General features: G+C 42.6%; 2 protein-coding genes across 6 annotated transcripts in view; one reads left to right on the top strand and one right to left on the bottom strand.

The window, feature by feature from the left end:
• Hps5 (HPS5 biogenesis of lysosomal organelles complex 2 subunit 2) overlaps positions 1-7,511 on the bottom strand; it is a 42,914-nt gene extending 35,403 nt beyond the window's left edge. The window contains exons 1-5 of one of the 4 annotated variants that reach the window (XM_041649428.1): positions 7,208-7,511; positions 3,344-3,492; positions 1,188-1,298; positions 998-1,062; positions 158-350 (exon numbers count right to left, since the gene is read on the bottom strand). In XM_041649428.1, coding sequence (XP_041505362.1) covers positions 158-350; positions 998-1,062; positions 1,188-1,298; positions 3,344-3,451 — 477 coding nt within the window. In that variant the 5' untranslated portion in view covers positions 3,452-3,492; positions 7,208-7,511. Of the gene's footprint in view, positions 1-157; positions 351-997; positions 1,063-1,187; positions 1,299-3,343; positions 3,493-5,504; positions 5,589-7,207 lie in introns of those variants that run through there. The other 3 variants (XM_041649406.1, XM_041649414.1, XM_041649420.1) reach the window with 3 other exon arrangements.
• A 295-nt stretch (positions 7,512-7,806) lies between these two features.
• Gtf2h1 (general transcription factor IIH subunit 1) overlaps positions 7,807-14,406 on the top strand; it is a 29,002-nt gene continuing 22,402 nt past the window's right edge. For both annotated transcript variants that reach the window (XM_041649441.1, XM_041649451.1), the window contains exon 1: positions 7,807-8,070. The gene's annotated coding sequence lies outside the window, so the exon portion shown is untranslated. The remainder of the gene's footprint in view (positions 8,071-14,406) is intronic.

The raw sequence follows: 14,406 nt of genomic DNA, 5'->3' as shown, positions 1-14,406 counted from the left end.
GTCCAGTTAAACAACAGAAGCTATATTTCTTCTGCCAGCACTCTACACTAAAACAAGTCAGTAAAAGGTAACTTTCCAAGGCGTAGGAAATACGGCAAACAAAAAACTAACACCTGACACCACAGCACAGAAGCAAGGAGCTGGAAGGTTTCCTCACCTTTGCTTGTTTCAAAGTGTTGAGTTTGATGGCAGACACTTTGCCTGCATGGTCACCTACAAAGACTCTCAGAACAGCTGTGTCCCAACAGAGGGCAGTAACTTTTCGGCCTTTGTGTTCTGAGGATACATGAATTCGCTCTGGTTTCCCACGACGTTCTTGGTTTAATTCCCAAACAACTACGAGACCTTGACTGCAAATAAGTTATAGGCAAATCAAATCACCACAAAAAAAGTTACGGCAATGACAAAAAAGATACAACTGAATTGCACCATAACATTTACCATATTAAATACAGTGTAAACTCTTGTTTACATTTGCAGGGGAAAAAAGTGGAAATCAAAGCATTCACTTCTTTGTTTTGGCCATCAAATCAATAATTTAGGAGAACTTAAAGTTCTAAATTATCCGTTTCCATTCTCTCTCTCTCCACTTGTCTGTCTATCTTTGTGTGTATGCGTGTCTGTGTGTGTATACAAGATTAGAGATACTCTTAAAATGTTTTAATACAGGCTTATACATGAAAATCAGACAAAGCAGGAGGTTCTGAGAGAAAAGTAAGACATACCCAGGTGTGAGCAGGGGCTCCTCAAGGAGAGGCGGCTCTTCCCATTTTAGATGTTGTTGCCTCAAATCAGCATTTTTCACAAACACTAAGGTGACCAAATACCCCTCCCAGATGGCTTGGGCACTGAGCAGATATGATTCCCCAGAACACAAATTTCCATTCTAAACCAGTACCGTGCTAGGTGACATGAGACGACTAGCCACCCTGACAACAAGCACACTTGTCAGCTTAGCATGCACTTAGAAAAGACCGCCATTCAAAGAGTATCTTACCTGGTAGCTACAGCAACATAGTCATCGTCATGAGAACAGCAGGCAATCTGAGTGATCACACCTTCCTAGGGCATCAGACAGAGAACAGTTTGTCTCCATTCTTCTTTTACTCTAAATGATTAATTACATTGGAAAAGTTCACATTCAATAAAGCATACTCCAACCAACATGTGAATGTCCTCGTTCTTACCCGGTGAGAGAGGAACAGCCTTTGCTTCCAGCCGTCTTTCTGAATAAGATTGAGTCCTCCTCCTGTGCTGCCTAATGCCAACCATTTCCGAGACACAGCTATGCTGGTGCACTGAAAGCATGGAGAGACGAGAGTGAGATGGTGCCATTACCACTATGCACTGGGATGCAGCTTGGTTGCAGGACTCTTTCTGGAACTGACAGAACATAAGCTGCATTCCCAGAACTGTTAAAAATAACCCTGGAATTGAGTGCTGCAGTCCATGCTCACTGCATCCCTTCCATCTTTCCCTGCCCAGAAGGACACAATGAACAGCGCTCATTTCTAAATCTAGAATGCTGAAATATACCAAACAAAGAACATTTTGCTTTTAAACTTTTAGTTGAATCTTAAAAAGCTGAATAGGCTGACTTATATTAATGAGTAATTTTTCTTTGTTACAAGCCAATTATTAAATGGTTCATATTTTGTATAATTTGGTCAGGCCATTCCAGTGCTGACCAGGAACAAAACAGCTACTTCAATCACTTTCTCACTTAAATCATTTCTATCTGCAGAACCATCACATACACCCACAGCCCTTATAGCAAATGAAACTGGGAGGCCTCAGATGCAGGTCCTATATCACCATGTCTCTTCAAAATCATTTTTGACTGAGCCACCAGAGCAAGTTGTGGTCATGCTGTATACAATTCTTGTGTCAAAATGTGTTAATAAGTTGACTAAAAACCATTCCTAATCCTCTTCAACTTTCTTTCCAACACAGAAGTTGACAAACCCAAGTATTCACTTTTGTAGGTTCCTTTGCTGCCATGGTGGCCAATGTATTCAGTCCCAGCCAGAGGACTCAGCTTGCTAGAAACTTCTTGGGAAGCTTTGTCTTCTCTAATGAAAAGTAGAGTTAAGAAAATGTCCAAACCTTTGTTCTTGGCCCCTCATCCTTGCTGGAGTTACTAATATAGACAAGATGAGTAAGGTCAGGGAGGATATTATATCACTACTGCCACTGTAATTAAGCCAGTAGATATGATGGGAGAAGAGGGATGGAGAACATGAGTAATGTGTTCAATCACAAGAACAAGCCACACATGCAAAAACATGTTTCCATAGAGGCATATGAACAACAGCAGCTGACAGAAACTCACTCCTATCTGCTACACCTGGGAGGAGCACAGAAACATATTCCAAGAACAATTCTGTGTTTTGAAAGAACTGTCTTGTTTCTTGGCGTGTTCTCAAACACTCCAAATTCTCCCACAATTCCACTCTTGGACTGTGTCCAACAGTACGGTGTGCTGTAACTTGCAGCTGAGAACACTGCTGATGGTGACCTTCACCACTGTAGACTGCACTGGCCTGGCTGTTGGTTCCTCTTCTCCCTTTTTTTAGAGGACCCAAATCTGCACTGGGACATCAGGCTTATGTCTGCAATCCCAGCACTGAGGAAGCTCAGGCAGGCATTTCACCATGAATGTGGGACTAGCCTGGGCTACACGATGAGTTCCAACAAATTTGGGCAATAGAGTGAGGCTCTGTTGAGAGAGAGACACACGGGGGGGGGGGGGGAGGGGGGGGCGGGGGAAGGGAAGGGAAAAGGAAGGGAAGGAAAAGGAGAAGGGTGGGTGATTTAAGGTAAGAACAAAAATTTAAGAATAAAATCATTTGTGATTAAGATTTTATTCTTCACTGTGACTTTCCTGTGTTTGATCAAGAATCTGAGGTTTCAGGGAACCATGTACTTTCCAAGGAGCTAACTGGCTTTTGCCTTATTCCCTACACATGGCTGTATCAAAGTTTTCCTCTTGAAGTAAGTGCAGTAATTCATGTTGTTCAAAATAGGGTATGCTCATTTATACTATTTTAATGCCAATAAAGTACATTACTTCCTAAGAGAAGACAGCAAGAGTACCAAGAAGAAGGAAAATGAGGCAACAGTAGTGTATTCCAGAACTGAGAAAGAATCAATTGATAGTTCAAAAAATAAAGAAAGAGCTACTTCCATGTAAGGTAAAACAGGCAAAAGCCCCAAGAGTCCACAAAACAAGAGGGGCAAGAACACGGGTAGGAGCAAGAATGGCAGAGCACACAAACACATTTTTGGATATAAAATGAAAGTAATGGGCTACATAAGACTCTGTCTCATAACAGAAGTTCACCTTTAGACGACTAGAATCCAGCCGCAAAGCTGTGAGTAATGGGTCCAAGGACTCAAATTCTGCAAGAACATGACTGTAGGCTTCTGGTATCACTGGCACAAAAGTCATTTAGCCAGAAAGATGAAGGTTGTTCTGCAGAGGATTTCCCACTAAAACAAAATTGCAAAATATAATTTAAAATTATCACTCATTCAACAGAGAAAGAAGCAACCATCTCTAGAAATTGGGCGTTGGGGGGTAGACCTAAGTACCAATTACATGCAAAGGTTCATTCACACTGTGAGGGACATACCTAGATTATATGCAAAGGTTTATTCACACTGTGAGGGATATACCTAGGTATCAATTACATGCAAAGGTTCGTTCACACTGTGCCATTCCCTAACTCTCAGAATTTTAGGTCTGGTTTCCGAGTCCTTCCACAGTTCTATCCCACTATAGTGTGGAACAATTTAAGTAAGAAAAATGAATAGACTAGGACTTAAAAGGAAAACTGGCCAAGCTCCTCAAGGGTAAGGTAGCAATCCCACTGTTTCTTTATATCACAAATCATCTGTCTATAGGAAGCTTTTGTTAAGAGGCAACCTTGAGCTAGGAATGATGGTGCACGCCTTTAATTCCAGCACTCAGGAGGCAAAGGCAGGTGGATCTCTGTGAGTTAAAGGCCATCCTGGTCTACAGAATGAGTTCCAGGATAGGCTCCAAAGCTACAGAGAACTATGTCTTAAAAAACAACAAATATAATGCCAAATGAAACATTTTATCTATTCAACTACTCTCAAGTACATTTTGGTAGATTGGGGGTCAAATGTCACCAATTTCCATGGGAAAAGAGAAAAGAAATTGGTGATCTTGCCGGTCTTTGTTGTGTTCAAAGATGTTCATCTTTCATATGATCAAAAATCAAATGCTTGCCATCCACTCAGTCCTGACAGTGCACATGACAAACAAGGAAGCACTTGTATTTGGCGCAGCGTTCACCATGGGCATGACGCCAGAACCTGCAGGCTTTAAGCCGAGGTTCTCATCATCCTCATGAGACTTTCCTCCACAGTGTCAGCAGTGCCATGACGGTGTATGAGTCCGGGTATAATTCTGTGAAAGCGGGAGCCCTATAACCAATCACTTCAGTGACCAGTGTGCAAGTTTTCTTGCTGCCTTTTGAGCTTTATCTGTAAACAGCTTGAAAGAGGCGGGCTCGAGGGCTTGCCATCAATGGCAAGGAACACAACAGAGTTGATCATAGCTAATAAATATCAAGCAGCTACAAGGCACATTGGCAGCTTCAAAACCGCTCCTCACTAATTTAACTTCTCAGTCTTTTCCTACCTACCAAGTTAGTGAAGGAGGAGCAGCAGCAGCTGAGAAGACAGCACAGTGGGGAAAGGGTTTAATGCATAGACATGACCTCAGTCTGGATCTCTGGCACCCACACAGAAGCCTGACAGGGGAGTACATCAAGGAAGACACGTGATATCTACCTTTGGCCTCCACATGCAAATGGGTATGGACACACACACACACACCAACACACACAAAAAAGAATTAAAAATTCTAAAGCAAACAGATACCATGAAAAAATTCAGAAGCATCTGTTTGTATTTTTGTCTATGCTTTGTATTTTTGACACTATTTTAGAAGCACATTTATTCATTCATCAAATATGTCCTGAGCATCACTCATATGCTAGACGTTGGTCTAGAAGATCATAGCAGAGGACAAACAAAAAAATCCTAATCTTCTCAGAGCTTCCAGTGGTAAAACACACAGAAACATGTAGAAGCTGGTTTCTCTTATTTCTATGGTGTGACAGACTCAAGCCCAAGATCTTTACATTCTGGGCAAGTGTCCTATCACTGAGTGTACCTGCCCGCCTTTGTGATTTTTTTAAATTATATACATGTATTCTATGCTACTATTATGTTCTCAGTTCAACTTGACCTCTATAATTGTATATTCTATATATTCTGAAACAAAGCAAACAAAATTTAGCATGACTATACTCAAAGTATTTGACAATTCCTTACCCAAGAAAAATTTCAGTCATTTATCTTTTTCTAATTAGTTTATTTTTATTTTATATTTATTGGTGTTTGTCAGATCCCCTAGAAGAAGAGCTAAAGAAAGTTGTGAGTTGTCATGTGGGTGCTAGGAATTGAACCTGAGTCGTCTGGAAGAGCATCCTCTGGAGGTCACACAGCGCTCTTAACCGCAAAGTTGTTTTTCCAGCCTCCAGTCATTTATCTTAAATAGTAAAAATAACAGGGATAGTTGTGAGGACAGACATGATCAATAAAAGAATTCCAGAAACCAGTTCCAGTCAAATAAAGAGAAAATCACAAATACCATACATATATACCACAGCTCTCATAAGGAATCACAGTTAGTCAGAGAAAACATCCTAAAGGAGTACACTGTTCCCAGGTCAGCTTTTATTATGAGGAAGGGGGAAAGGCTGCAGGCAGAGCTGAAAGAGGAGAGGCAGAAAGTGCTGAAGGTATTCAGAGAATACAAGTCTTGTCCTCAGTTAAATATAAAATGGAAATAATGGAATAAGAAAGCTATTGCCATAATTTAGGCTTGAAGTACAAAACGCTTCCAATCTTAAAGTCAAGGGACCTAAACTTAATTTGGTAGGTTGCAGAGTCACTGAAGGATTTACTGTGGAGAATTTGCACAATTCCTGTAAAGTGCTACGGGCAGATGCTAGAAAAAGTGGATTTAAAAAAGCACTCGGGAGGCAGAGGCCGGCGGATCTCTGTGAGTTCGAGGCCAGCCTGGTCTACAAAGGGAGTTCCAGGACAGGCTCCAAAGCCACAAGAGAAACCCTGTCTCGAAAAACCAAAAAAAAAAAAAAAAAAAAAAGTAAGGAGTAAGTTATGAGGAGGGGAAGATGAGGTATACCCTTTACCCAGAAACTCTGTGGGAAAGAAGAAAGCCTCTCTTTTGACATTCTGAGTAGAGAAGACTTAAAACTCATGTTACTAGTAGTAGCTAAAAGCAAAGAATAGCTTCCTTTTCCATACAATGTTATCTCCTCAGTACTTCCTTTTTAGCTTCATCTCCTTACCCTCTCTCCTATTATTCAACTATTCTGGACTATCCTGTTCTTTCTTTCCAGAAAGGTGAACTTCTGTAGCTTTAATTATGCTGTTCGAACCAATAAGCCCTACTTTTCTAAAAAGTTGAGTTTAAACATTGCTTCTGTGTGCTAGCAGATAAATAAAATGAAATAAAAACTTATAAAAACGCCAAACTTGTAGAAGGTGGTGGCAAATGCTTGCTAAAAATCAGTGAACATCTAACATCTTTTTAAAAGGCTGGATTTCCCAAGGGTCACAACGCTCACAAAAAGTAGGCCTGAAAGTAGAATACACAAGAGAAAGGAAGAAGACAAGGAGGAGGAGCCCTGACTTTGGTCCCAAGAACTCACAGCACTTGGAAAGAGAGACCCAAATACACAAAGTTGTCCTCTGTGTGTGCTGTATCATGCCACCTTCTCCCCAATAATAACAGAAAGTAGAGCACACGCAAGATGGAAACGTTTTCTCCACTTCCCCGGATTATCCTGATGATAATCAAGAGCAGTAGACAGTGGCTGCTGCTTACACGGCCAGCGCAAATCACAACGCACCTAGTCCCACCAGGTGCACGGGAGGAAAGACTCCACAGAGACAAAGGTAACAAAAACTGAAGAAATTATGCAGAGGGGGATTAGCAGACTTTATTTCCAGAAGAGAATCGTCCTGTTCAGGAAATAATGATCAGGAAACTCTGCCTCAGAAAAATTAACAACTCGCTCATGCATCCATTCATGCATGCATGCATGCATGCATTCATTCATTCCACGTTGCGAGAGCCTACCGTGTTCTAGGTCCTGGAGGCCCCGCTGGAGACGAGGGTGAGCAGAGCAGTCCCTTACCACAAGCTCTCGTCAATCACAACTACCTTTCAAACCGCCGTGACTTTAAACGGCGTCTGTCGCTGTGGAGGAGAGTCTGGGACGCGGGTTTTCCGAGCGACGCTCACAGAGCTGCAGGCTGACAAGCCAGCCGCGACGCCTCCAAAGCCCAGCAGCCGCTTCCGTCCGCCGGCCTCACAGACCCCACGCACTGACAGCGGAACCTCAACTACAGACTCGAATCCTGGTCCCCACAAGTCCCACCCCGCCCTCGCCGACGTCATCCAGCGGCGCCGGGGACGCGGAGAAAGCGCTGTTAACGGCACTTCCTCGTCACGTGACAGTCACGCCCCTCCCCGCGCGCGGTCCCGCCCCCTCCGGCCGCGGTCGCGATTACGCTCCCTGCGGCCTGCAGTAGGCGAGCCGCCGCGGGCCGAGGACGCGCCGCCGATCCAGACCGGGTGATCTCTGGGCAGAACGACGAGGCAAGCCGAACTTCCGAAACTCTTCGCCACTAGAGACCGGAGACGGGAAACAAAACAGGCGGGAATCGGTGGGGGAGGGCTGGAGCTAGCGGAAGGTGTCATGGCGGCCGCAGCGGCGGTCACGTGTCCTGGAGGCCCGCCCTCGAACTTCCGGTCACGTGCCCTCAGCGCCCTCGCAGCCAGCGATGGAGGCGAGACCCCCCGGCAACAGAGGCGGTGGCGACGGCTGCGGCGGCTGGGTTTCAGCCTCGCCCCTGCAGCGGCTGTGAGGAGCGCGGCAGAGCTAACCCTGACCGGACGTAGTTCCCGGAGCCCAGGCCGGAGGCAGTAGCTCCCACCTGGTGAGTTCAGACCGAAGAATGGGGGTGGGCGGGCGGTGAGGGTCTGACAGGCCCCGGGGGCGCGGGACGGCGCGGGTTCGGCCCCTCGCTGTAGAAGTCTTCACGGCCCCGCAAGCTGGCTGGGTGGCTTGCCCTCCTTAACCCGAAATGGGAAGGAGGTGCCCTGACCCTTAAGCGACTGCCTGAAGGCATTCCGTTCTTCCGGCGAGACGGACTCGAAGGTTTTACCGGGTCAGACTCACCTCCCGAGAATGCAGGAAGTGAGGCCTCTCCGGGACACTCAGTCCCTTCCCGTTAGAAAGCCTGCCCGGGAGAGTCTTTCGGTTCTTGTAGGAGAAGTCCCCACTTTGGTGGCTGCGTGCCTTTTTGCTCCCACCTGTCATCCCGCTCTTCAAACTGTTATTTAAGCGTGAGCCATACACCCAGTTTTAATTATGACCGGCTTGACAGCCGTGGAATAGAAAGTGGACCGATACATGGCAATGTGCGATTATTTTTGTAAATTCTTCGATGTTCTCAAAGGCTAAGTTGCGGTGAAATTGACGCTTACATGCCCATTTTTGCCATCTGTAAAATAAGGGTGGGAGAAAGATGTTAAAACTTGCCCAGGGCGGCGGTGAGATGGCTCAGCTGGTAAAGGTGGCCGCTAATCCTGAGTTCCATCTGTGGGACCCACGTGTTGGAAGGCGAGAACCGATTACCGGAAGTTGTATCCTCACATATACACAATTTAATCTTACTTTTGTGCGTTTTGTTTTGGTTGTTGTTCATTCAAAGACTCCAGTTTAAAACAGGGTAAAACAGGTTTGTGAGTCAGGAATGCAGCTCAAAGTTAGTGGTGCCTGCTGGACATGTGTAAGGTGCTGGATTTCGTCACCAGAACCGGCAAAGAAAAAAAATAGAGGACCTTGGGTCCAGCTCAGTGCAGGCTGATAAGCATGCAGGCCTGGGTACAGAAAAGTGACAGGTCTGAAAACAACCAGGTCTGGCCCCGTACAATATTCTCAATAGCCAAACTTGGGGTTTCCTTTTTTTTTTCTTTGTTTTTTGTTTGTCTTTCGAGAAAAGGTTTCTCTATATTACTGTCTGTCCTGGAACTTGTTTTGTAGACCAGGCTGGCCTCAAACTCAGAGATCCACCTGTCTCTGCCTCATCAGTGCAGGAATTAAAGGTGTGCACCACCATACCCCACCCCTGTCCCTGTCCCAGCCTTGTGATTTTTAAAACATTTTAAAGAGAAACATTTCTCCCATGAATTTTTATCTGGAATTCCAACATAAAAAAATCAATGTGCTTCAGTGAATCTGAATTTAGGTGGGTCAGCATCTTATCTCTAAGGACATCCCCTAAAAACACAATTTGGAAACCACTGAGTCACAGTTGTCAAAACTTTAAGTTTTGTTTTTGTTTTTCGTGGCAGGATTTCTGTGTGAAACAGTTCTGGCTATCCTGGAACTCAAACTCACGGAGATATCTACCTCCCATGTGCTAGGATTAAAGGCATGTGCCGCCACCACCCGGCCTAATCAAAGATTCTTAAAAGCCAAAACCAGAATAGCCACATGACGAGATCGTAAAACGGGGATATAATCTCTGGTGGCATCCTGATGTCTTAAAAGGACAACTCTGGAAAGAATTTTGTGCCTAAATTAGCTAATGGCTTGAATCTTTTCGAAGCAGGGTCTCCTGAGTGTCCTTGAACTCATAGAGACAGTTCTGCCTCCTAAGTGCTGGGATTATAGGCTTGAGCCACCACACCCAATTTATTTATTTATTTATTTATTTATTTATTATGTATACAGTATTCTGTCTGCATGTATGCCTGCATGCCAGAAGAGGGCACCAGATCTCATTACAGATGGTTGTGAGCCACCATGTGGTTACTGGGAATTGAACTCAAGACCTTTGGAAGAGCAGGCAGTGCTCTTAACCACTGAGCCACCTCTCCAGCCCCACCACACCCAATTTAAAAGAAGAGATCTGTTGTATTTACTTGGCCAACTGAATGAGATTGATGGGTTTGAATTTCTTTTACAGTAGTTACAGAAGTACAGATATATAGAAGCAGTTTTAAGAGCTAGGCCCTTAGTCCCGGCACCTGGTGGGTAGAGGCAGTGATTCTCTTGAGTTTGAGGTTAGCCTGGTCTACATAGTAAGTGCCAGGCCAGTCAGGACTACGTATTGAAACACTGTCTCAGAAAAAGAAAAGTATAGGTGTTTTCCTGTTCTAACTGCCTGCTCCCAAATAACCGACTCAGAGACTTAATATAAATTATAAATGCTGGGCTAATAGCTCAAGCTTGTTACTAATTAGCTCTTACAACTTGAAACCATTTTCATTGATTTTTGTGCTGCCCTGAGGCTTGTGGATTTTTACCTCTATCCCACTTTGTGTTTCCGGCTCAATCTAGCTGGCAACTCCTGACTCCACCCTTCCTCATCCCATCTTTCTCAGTTTGGCTTTCCCACCTAACTTTATCCTGCTTAGCTATTGGCCAGTCAGTTTGTTTATTAAACCAATCATGGTGACATATTCACACAGTATTCAGACGGAATATTCCACAGCAGAAATAAGTGAAGTACATAGGACTATGTGTTCTTTAAAAATACCTGGAAGATAATTGCAGTCAAAAAGAGAATCAGTTAAAAGTAGTAAAGCAATGGGCGTGGTGGTGCATGCCTTTTGATCCTAGCACTGGAGTTCTCTTAAGTTTAGTGATAATACTCTATCAGCATGCAGTTTTTTATTAGTGGGTATTTGCCTATTTCCTTCTATCGTGCACTTAGTATTTTCCTTAGTACTTCGTTTGTGAAACCATGCTTATAACAATAACAGTCCACTGTGGTTTCCTTTTAATTTTTGTGGTTTTGTGTGGTTGTTTTACCTACATGTATGTCTGTGCCCCCACTACCTATGTGCCTGGTGCCTGAGGAGGCCAGAAGAGAGACCATCAGATCCCCTGGAATTGAAGTTGCTAGCAACCAAATCCAGGTCCCCATCAATTGAGAACAGCAAATGCTCTAAACTAATAAACCATCTCTCCAACCCCTTTGGGGTTCCTTTGCAAAAAGGAACCTCCGGGGTTTTATTTCCTGTGCTGCTGTACTGGTAAAACGTTTTTTGAATACTTGATAGCAAGCATTCTCGCTCTCTTTTCACTCGTTTTATTTTCTTTTTTTCCACTCATTTTCTTTAAGATGGGATCTCACCATGTATCTCAGACTGCCTTTGACATCCTGAGCAAATACCCATGGCTTAGGCTAGTAGATATAGCTCACTCTTGCTTTCCAGGAAACAAGAGTGCTAAAGATAAAAGAGTTTATCTTTCTGTATACTTTGATAGAAGAGGTAGGTAATGGAAATTTAGAGACATTCAGAAATTAAAGATTTCTATTGAACCATTGTACATTTTTCCTAAAATGTTAGGGCCAGATCTTTCTAGAGCAGGATCCAATTTCAGGAATCTTTGTGACAAATGACTATCTGGTCTATGAATAGAAAGCTATAGTATCCTGTAGTTGAGTTGAAGATAGATATGTATAGATTTCTTGTGTCCTGGCAAGGTTGAATTCTTCAATAAAGATTTTCTTTCAGTTTTATAAGTACATAATAGATCCTTTTGAGGATTATGCTGTGCTGCTGGGTGCTATATTATAATGAATACAACACATTGAACCTTGATCTTTCTAAAGCTTGCAGTCTACCAAGGGATATACACATGTTTTTTCACATATTTAATGCTGGAAGGTAAAATATAGTGCAATTTGATCCCATTGTTATGGATCTCATATTGTTATGGATTTCATGTTATGATTTCCAATATGTCAGAAACCTTTGGAAGCCAAGAGAAGTATTTAAAGTATACACATATCCTAAATGCCAACTTGGGCTGCTGGTTCCAAGAAACATGTAACAGCAGTGTTAAATATTTCATGCCAAACAGTGCCCACTTCAGGGACATTAGGGCTGAGAAGAGCTACCTAAGTGAAACTTTACTCCTGGGTTCCATCTCTAAGAAAAACATGGTACTATGAACCCAAACTGCATTTAATATACAGAGCTCAAACCCACAGCCAGTATGATCTCCGAGGCTTTAAAACAAATGGTAGTTTACTTGTGGTGGAATTTGAAAATATGCTTATAGTTTTGAAAGGGGGTGGTGTTTTTGTAAAGTTTTTAGTCATGCCTTTACATTGTAAAGTATTAAGGAAATATGTTATATAGTACATACATGTTCAGCACATTTCGCTGAAAAGCGGTGTATCCTTTAATTTTGTATATTATAAGATCTTGATTTTGGAGACTATTTTGTGTCCCCCCCCCTTTTTTTTAATTAAATGGTTTTTTTCTTTTATTGAGAATAGATTTCTTTCCCCTCACATAATATATTCTGATTATATAGTTTTTCCTCCCTCTTCTCTTTCTAGTTCTCATCCAGATCCACTCCCAAGGGATAATAACAAAATAAAATATAGTAAGATTTTAAAAAAAAAAAATTTGTTTGTCAGAATTTGACAGAACAAGCAGAAAGAAGAAAAGAGCCCTCAAGAAGGCACAAGAAACAGGCCCACACTTTCACATACTCAGGGACCTCATAAAAACACAATTCAGGAAGCCATAATCTATCAGAAGACCTGGTGCAGAGCCATGAAGGCCTATGCATTCTGCTTCAGGAGAATTACTTAAATTTATTAGCAAGATGGTGGTGATGCAGACCTTCAATTCTAACACTCAGGAGGCAGAGGCAGGGAGATCTCTGTGAGTTCCAGGCCAGCCTGTACTACAAAGTAACTTCCAGGATGGCCAGAGCTACATAGAGAAACCCTGTCTCAAAACACCCCCAAAGTAAATGCTATGAGGAGAATATTAGAAAAGAGTAATAACTTCAGAGATTAGAATCCACTCAAAATAAAATTGATGAAACCAGTTGAGCAGAGAGAGAAAACTGTATCAAGTCTGAGAACAAAGACATACACATGCAGCTTCGTGCAGGGTTTTTTAACTGTAAAGAAGAGTCTTATGACAGATAATTCCATAAAATAATACACCTTTTCATTGACCGCATTGGGTTTAAAGTAGCCTACAGCAGTACTTTTCATAAAAGAAATATTATAGCTCTTACAGAGTTCTGTGGGGAAAAACACAAGGAAATTCCTCCAAGGAATCTGAAAATCACAGAAGCCATTGTAGGGTGACCCCAGTGGGTCTCTTAGCTCTTCCAAATGTGTCCTGTTTATACTAACAAAGATACTACAGATGACCAGAAAAACTTGGCAAGCAAATTGTCTGAGACAATTGACAGTTGTGCCTACTGTTCAATACCTTATTTCTGAATTTTTTAATTTTTAATGGGGAATATTAACCCAGGGCCTAGAGAATACTGGGACAGCATTCAACCTCTGAGCAGCATCTCAGCCTTGCATCAAATAAATTTTAGTGGAAATAGATTCTGTGTTATGTAGGAAAGGCCATTGTTAAGTACTAAAACTCGATTCTGTTGATGTGCTGAACTCTTTACTTTCCAGATTTTGTCTTCACTCCATTTGTTTTCTTACCTTCCCCGCTGAGAGGTGCTTCTGTTGTTTTTCAAGCCCAGTTCATTAGAAGCTTCTGCTATAGACTGTGTTGTTCTTTTTACTGTCTTTGCTGGAGCTTTTCTGATTAACATTATTGGGGTAATTATGTAGTAACTCCCTCCTAACTTTTCTCCAATCTTTCACGGGCTTTGATTGATGTTTCCTAAAATGTGTTTTGTATAGTACATAGTATCATTTTACATTCTGTAGTCAGGGTGAGCATTTAAATTTTTCCTAATTACTTGTTAGGAATATCTATACAAACTTGATATTAAGCATTTAACAGATGCCAGACAGTGGTGGCACAGGCCTTTAATCCCAGCACGTGAGAAGCAGAGGCAGGCGGATCTCTGTCTTTGAGGCCAGACTGGTCCGAGTTCCAGGATAGCTCTGCTATACCAAAAAACGGGGGGGGGGGGGAGGGTGTTCGTAGCTCCATAAATGTTACAAAGTAGATATTTACTCTTGCAAAATTAAAAATAACTAATGCTTTTTTAGTTCTTACCCACATGTTATTCTACATTTGGTTTTATTTTGGCTTTAATCCGTTTGAGCCACGGTTTCCCTATATGTAGCCTTGATTGTCCCAGAGCTCACTATGTAGAATAGACAGCCATCATTTTGCCTTCTTCTCCTAAGTGCTAGTCATTTTTGATAAGTAATGGATCCCCAGTTATTGGGTTCCTCCTCTGAAGGGATAAGCCAGATCAAACTTATTAATAAATCCAGATTTACGCCTTTAATCCCAGCACTCGGGAG

This window comes from Microtus oregoni, unplaced genomic scaffold (assembly GCF_018167655.1).
Source record: "Microtus oregoni isolate MIOR12 unplaced genomic scaffold, Mior012 000000F_ref0000247, whole genome shotgun sequence".
In the NCBI taxonomy this organism is placed as follows: domain Eukaryota; kingdom Metazoa; phylum Chordata; class Mammalia; order Rodentia; family Cricetidae; genus Microtus; species Microtus oregoni.
Note: the sequence above shows the minus strand (reverse complement) of the source record. Positions and strands in the feature narration are given on the sequence as shown.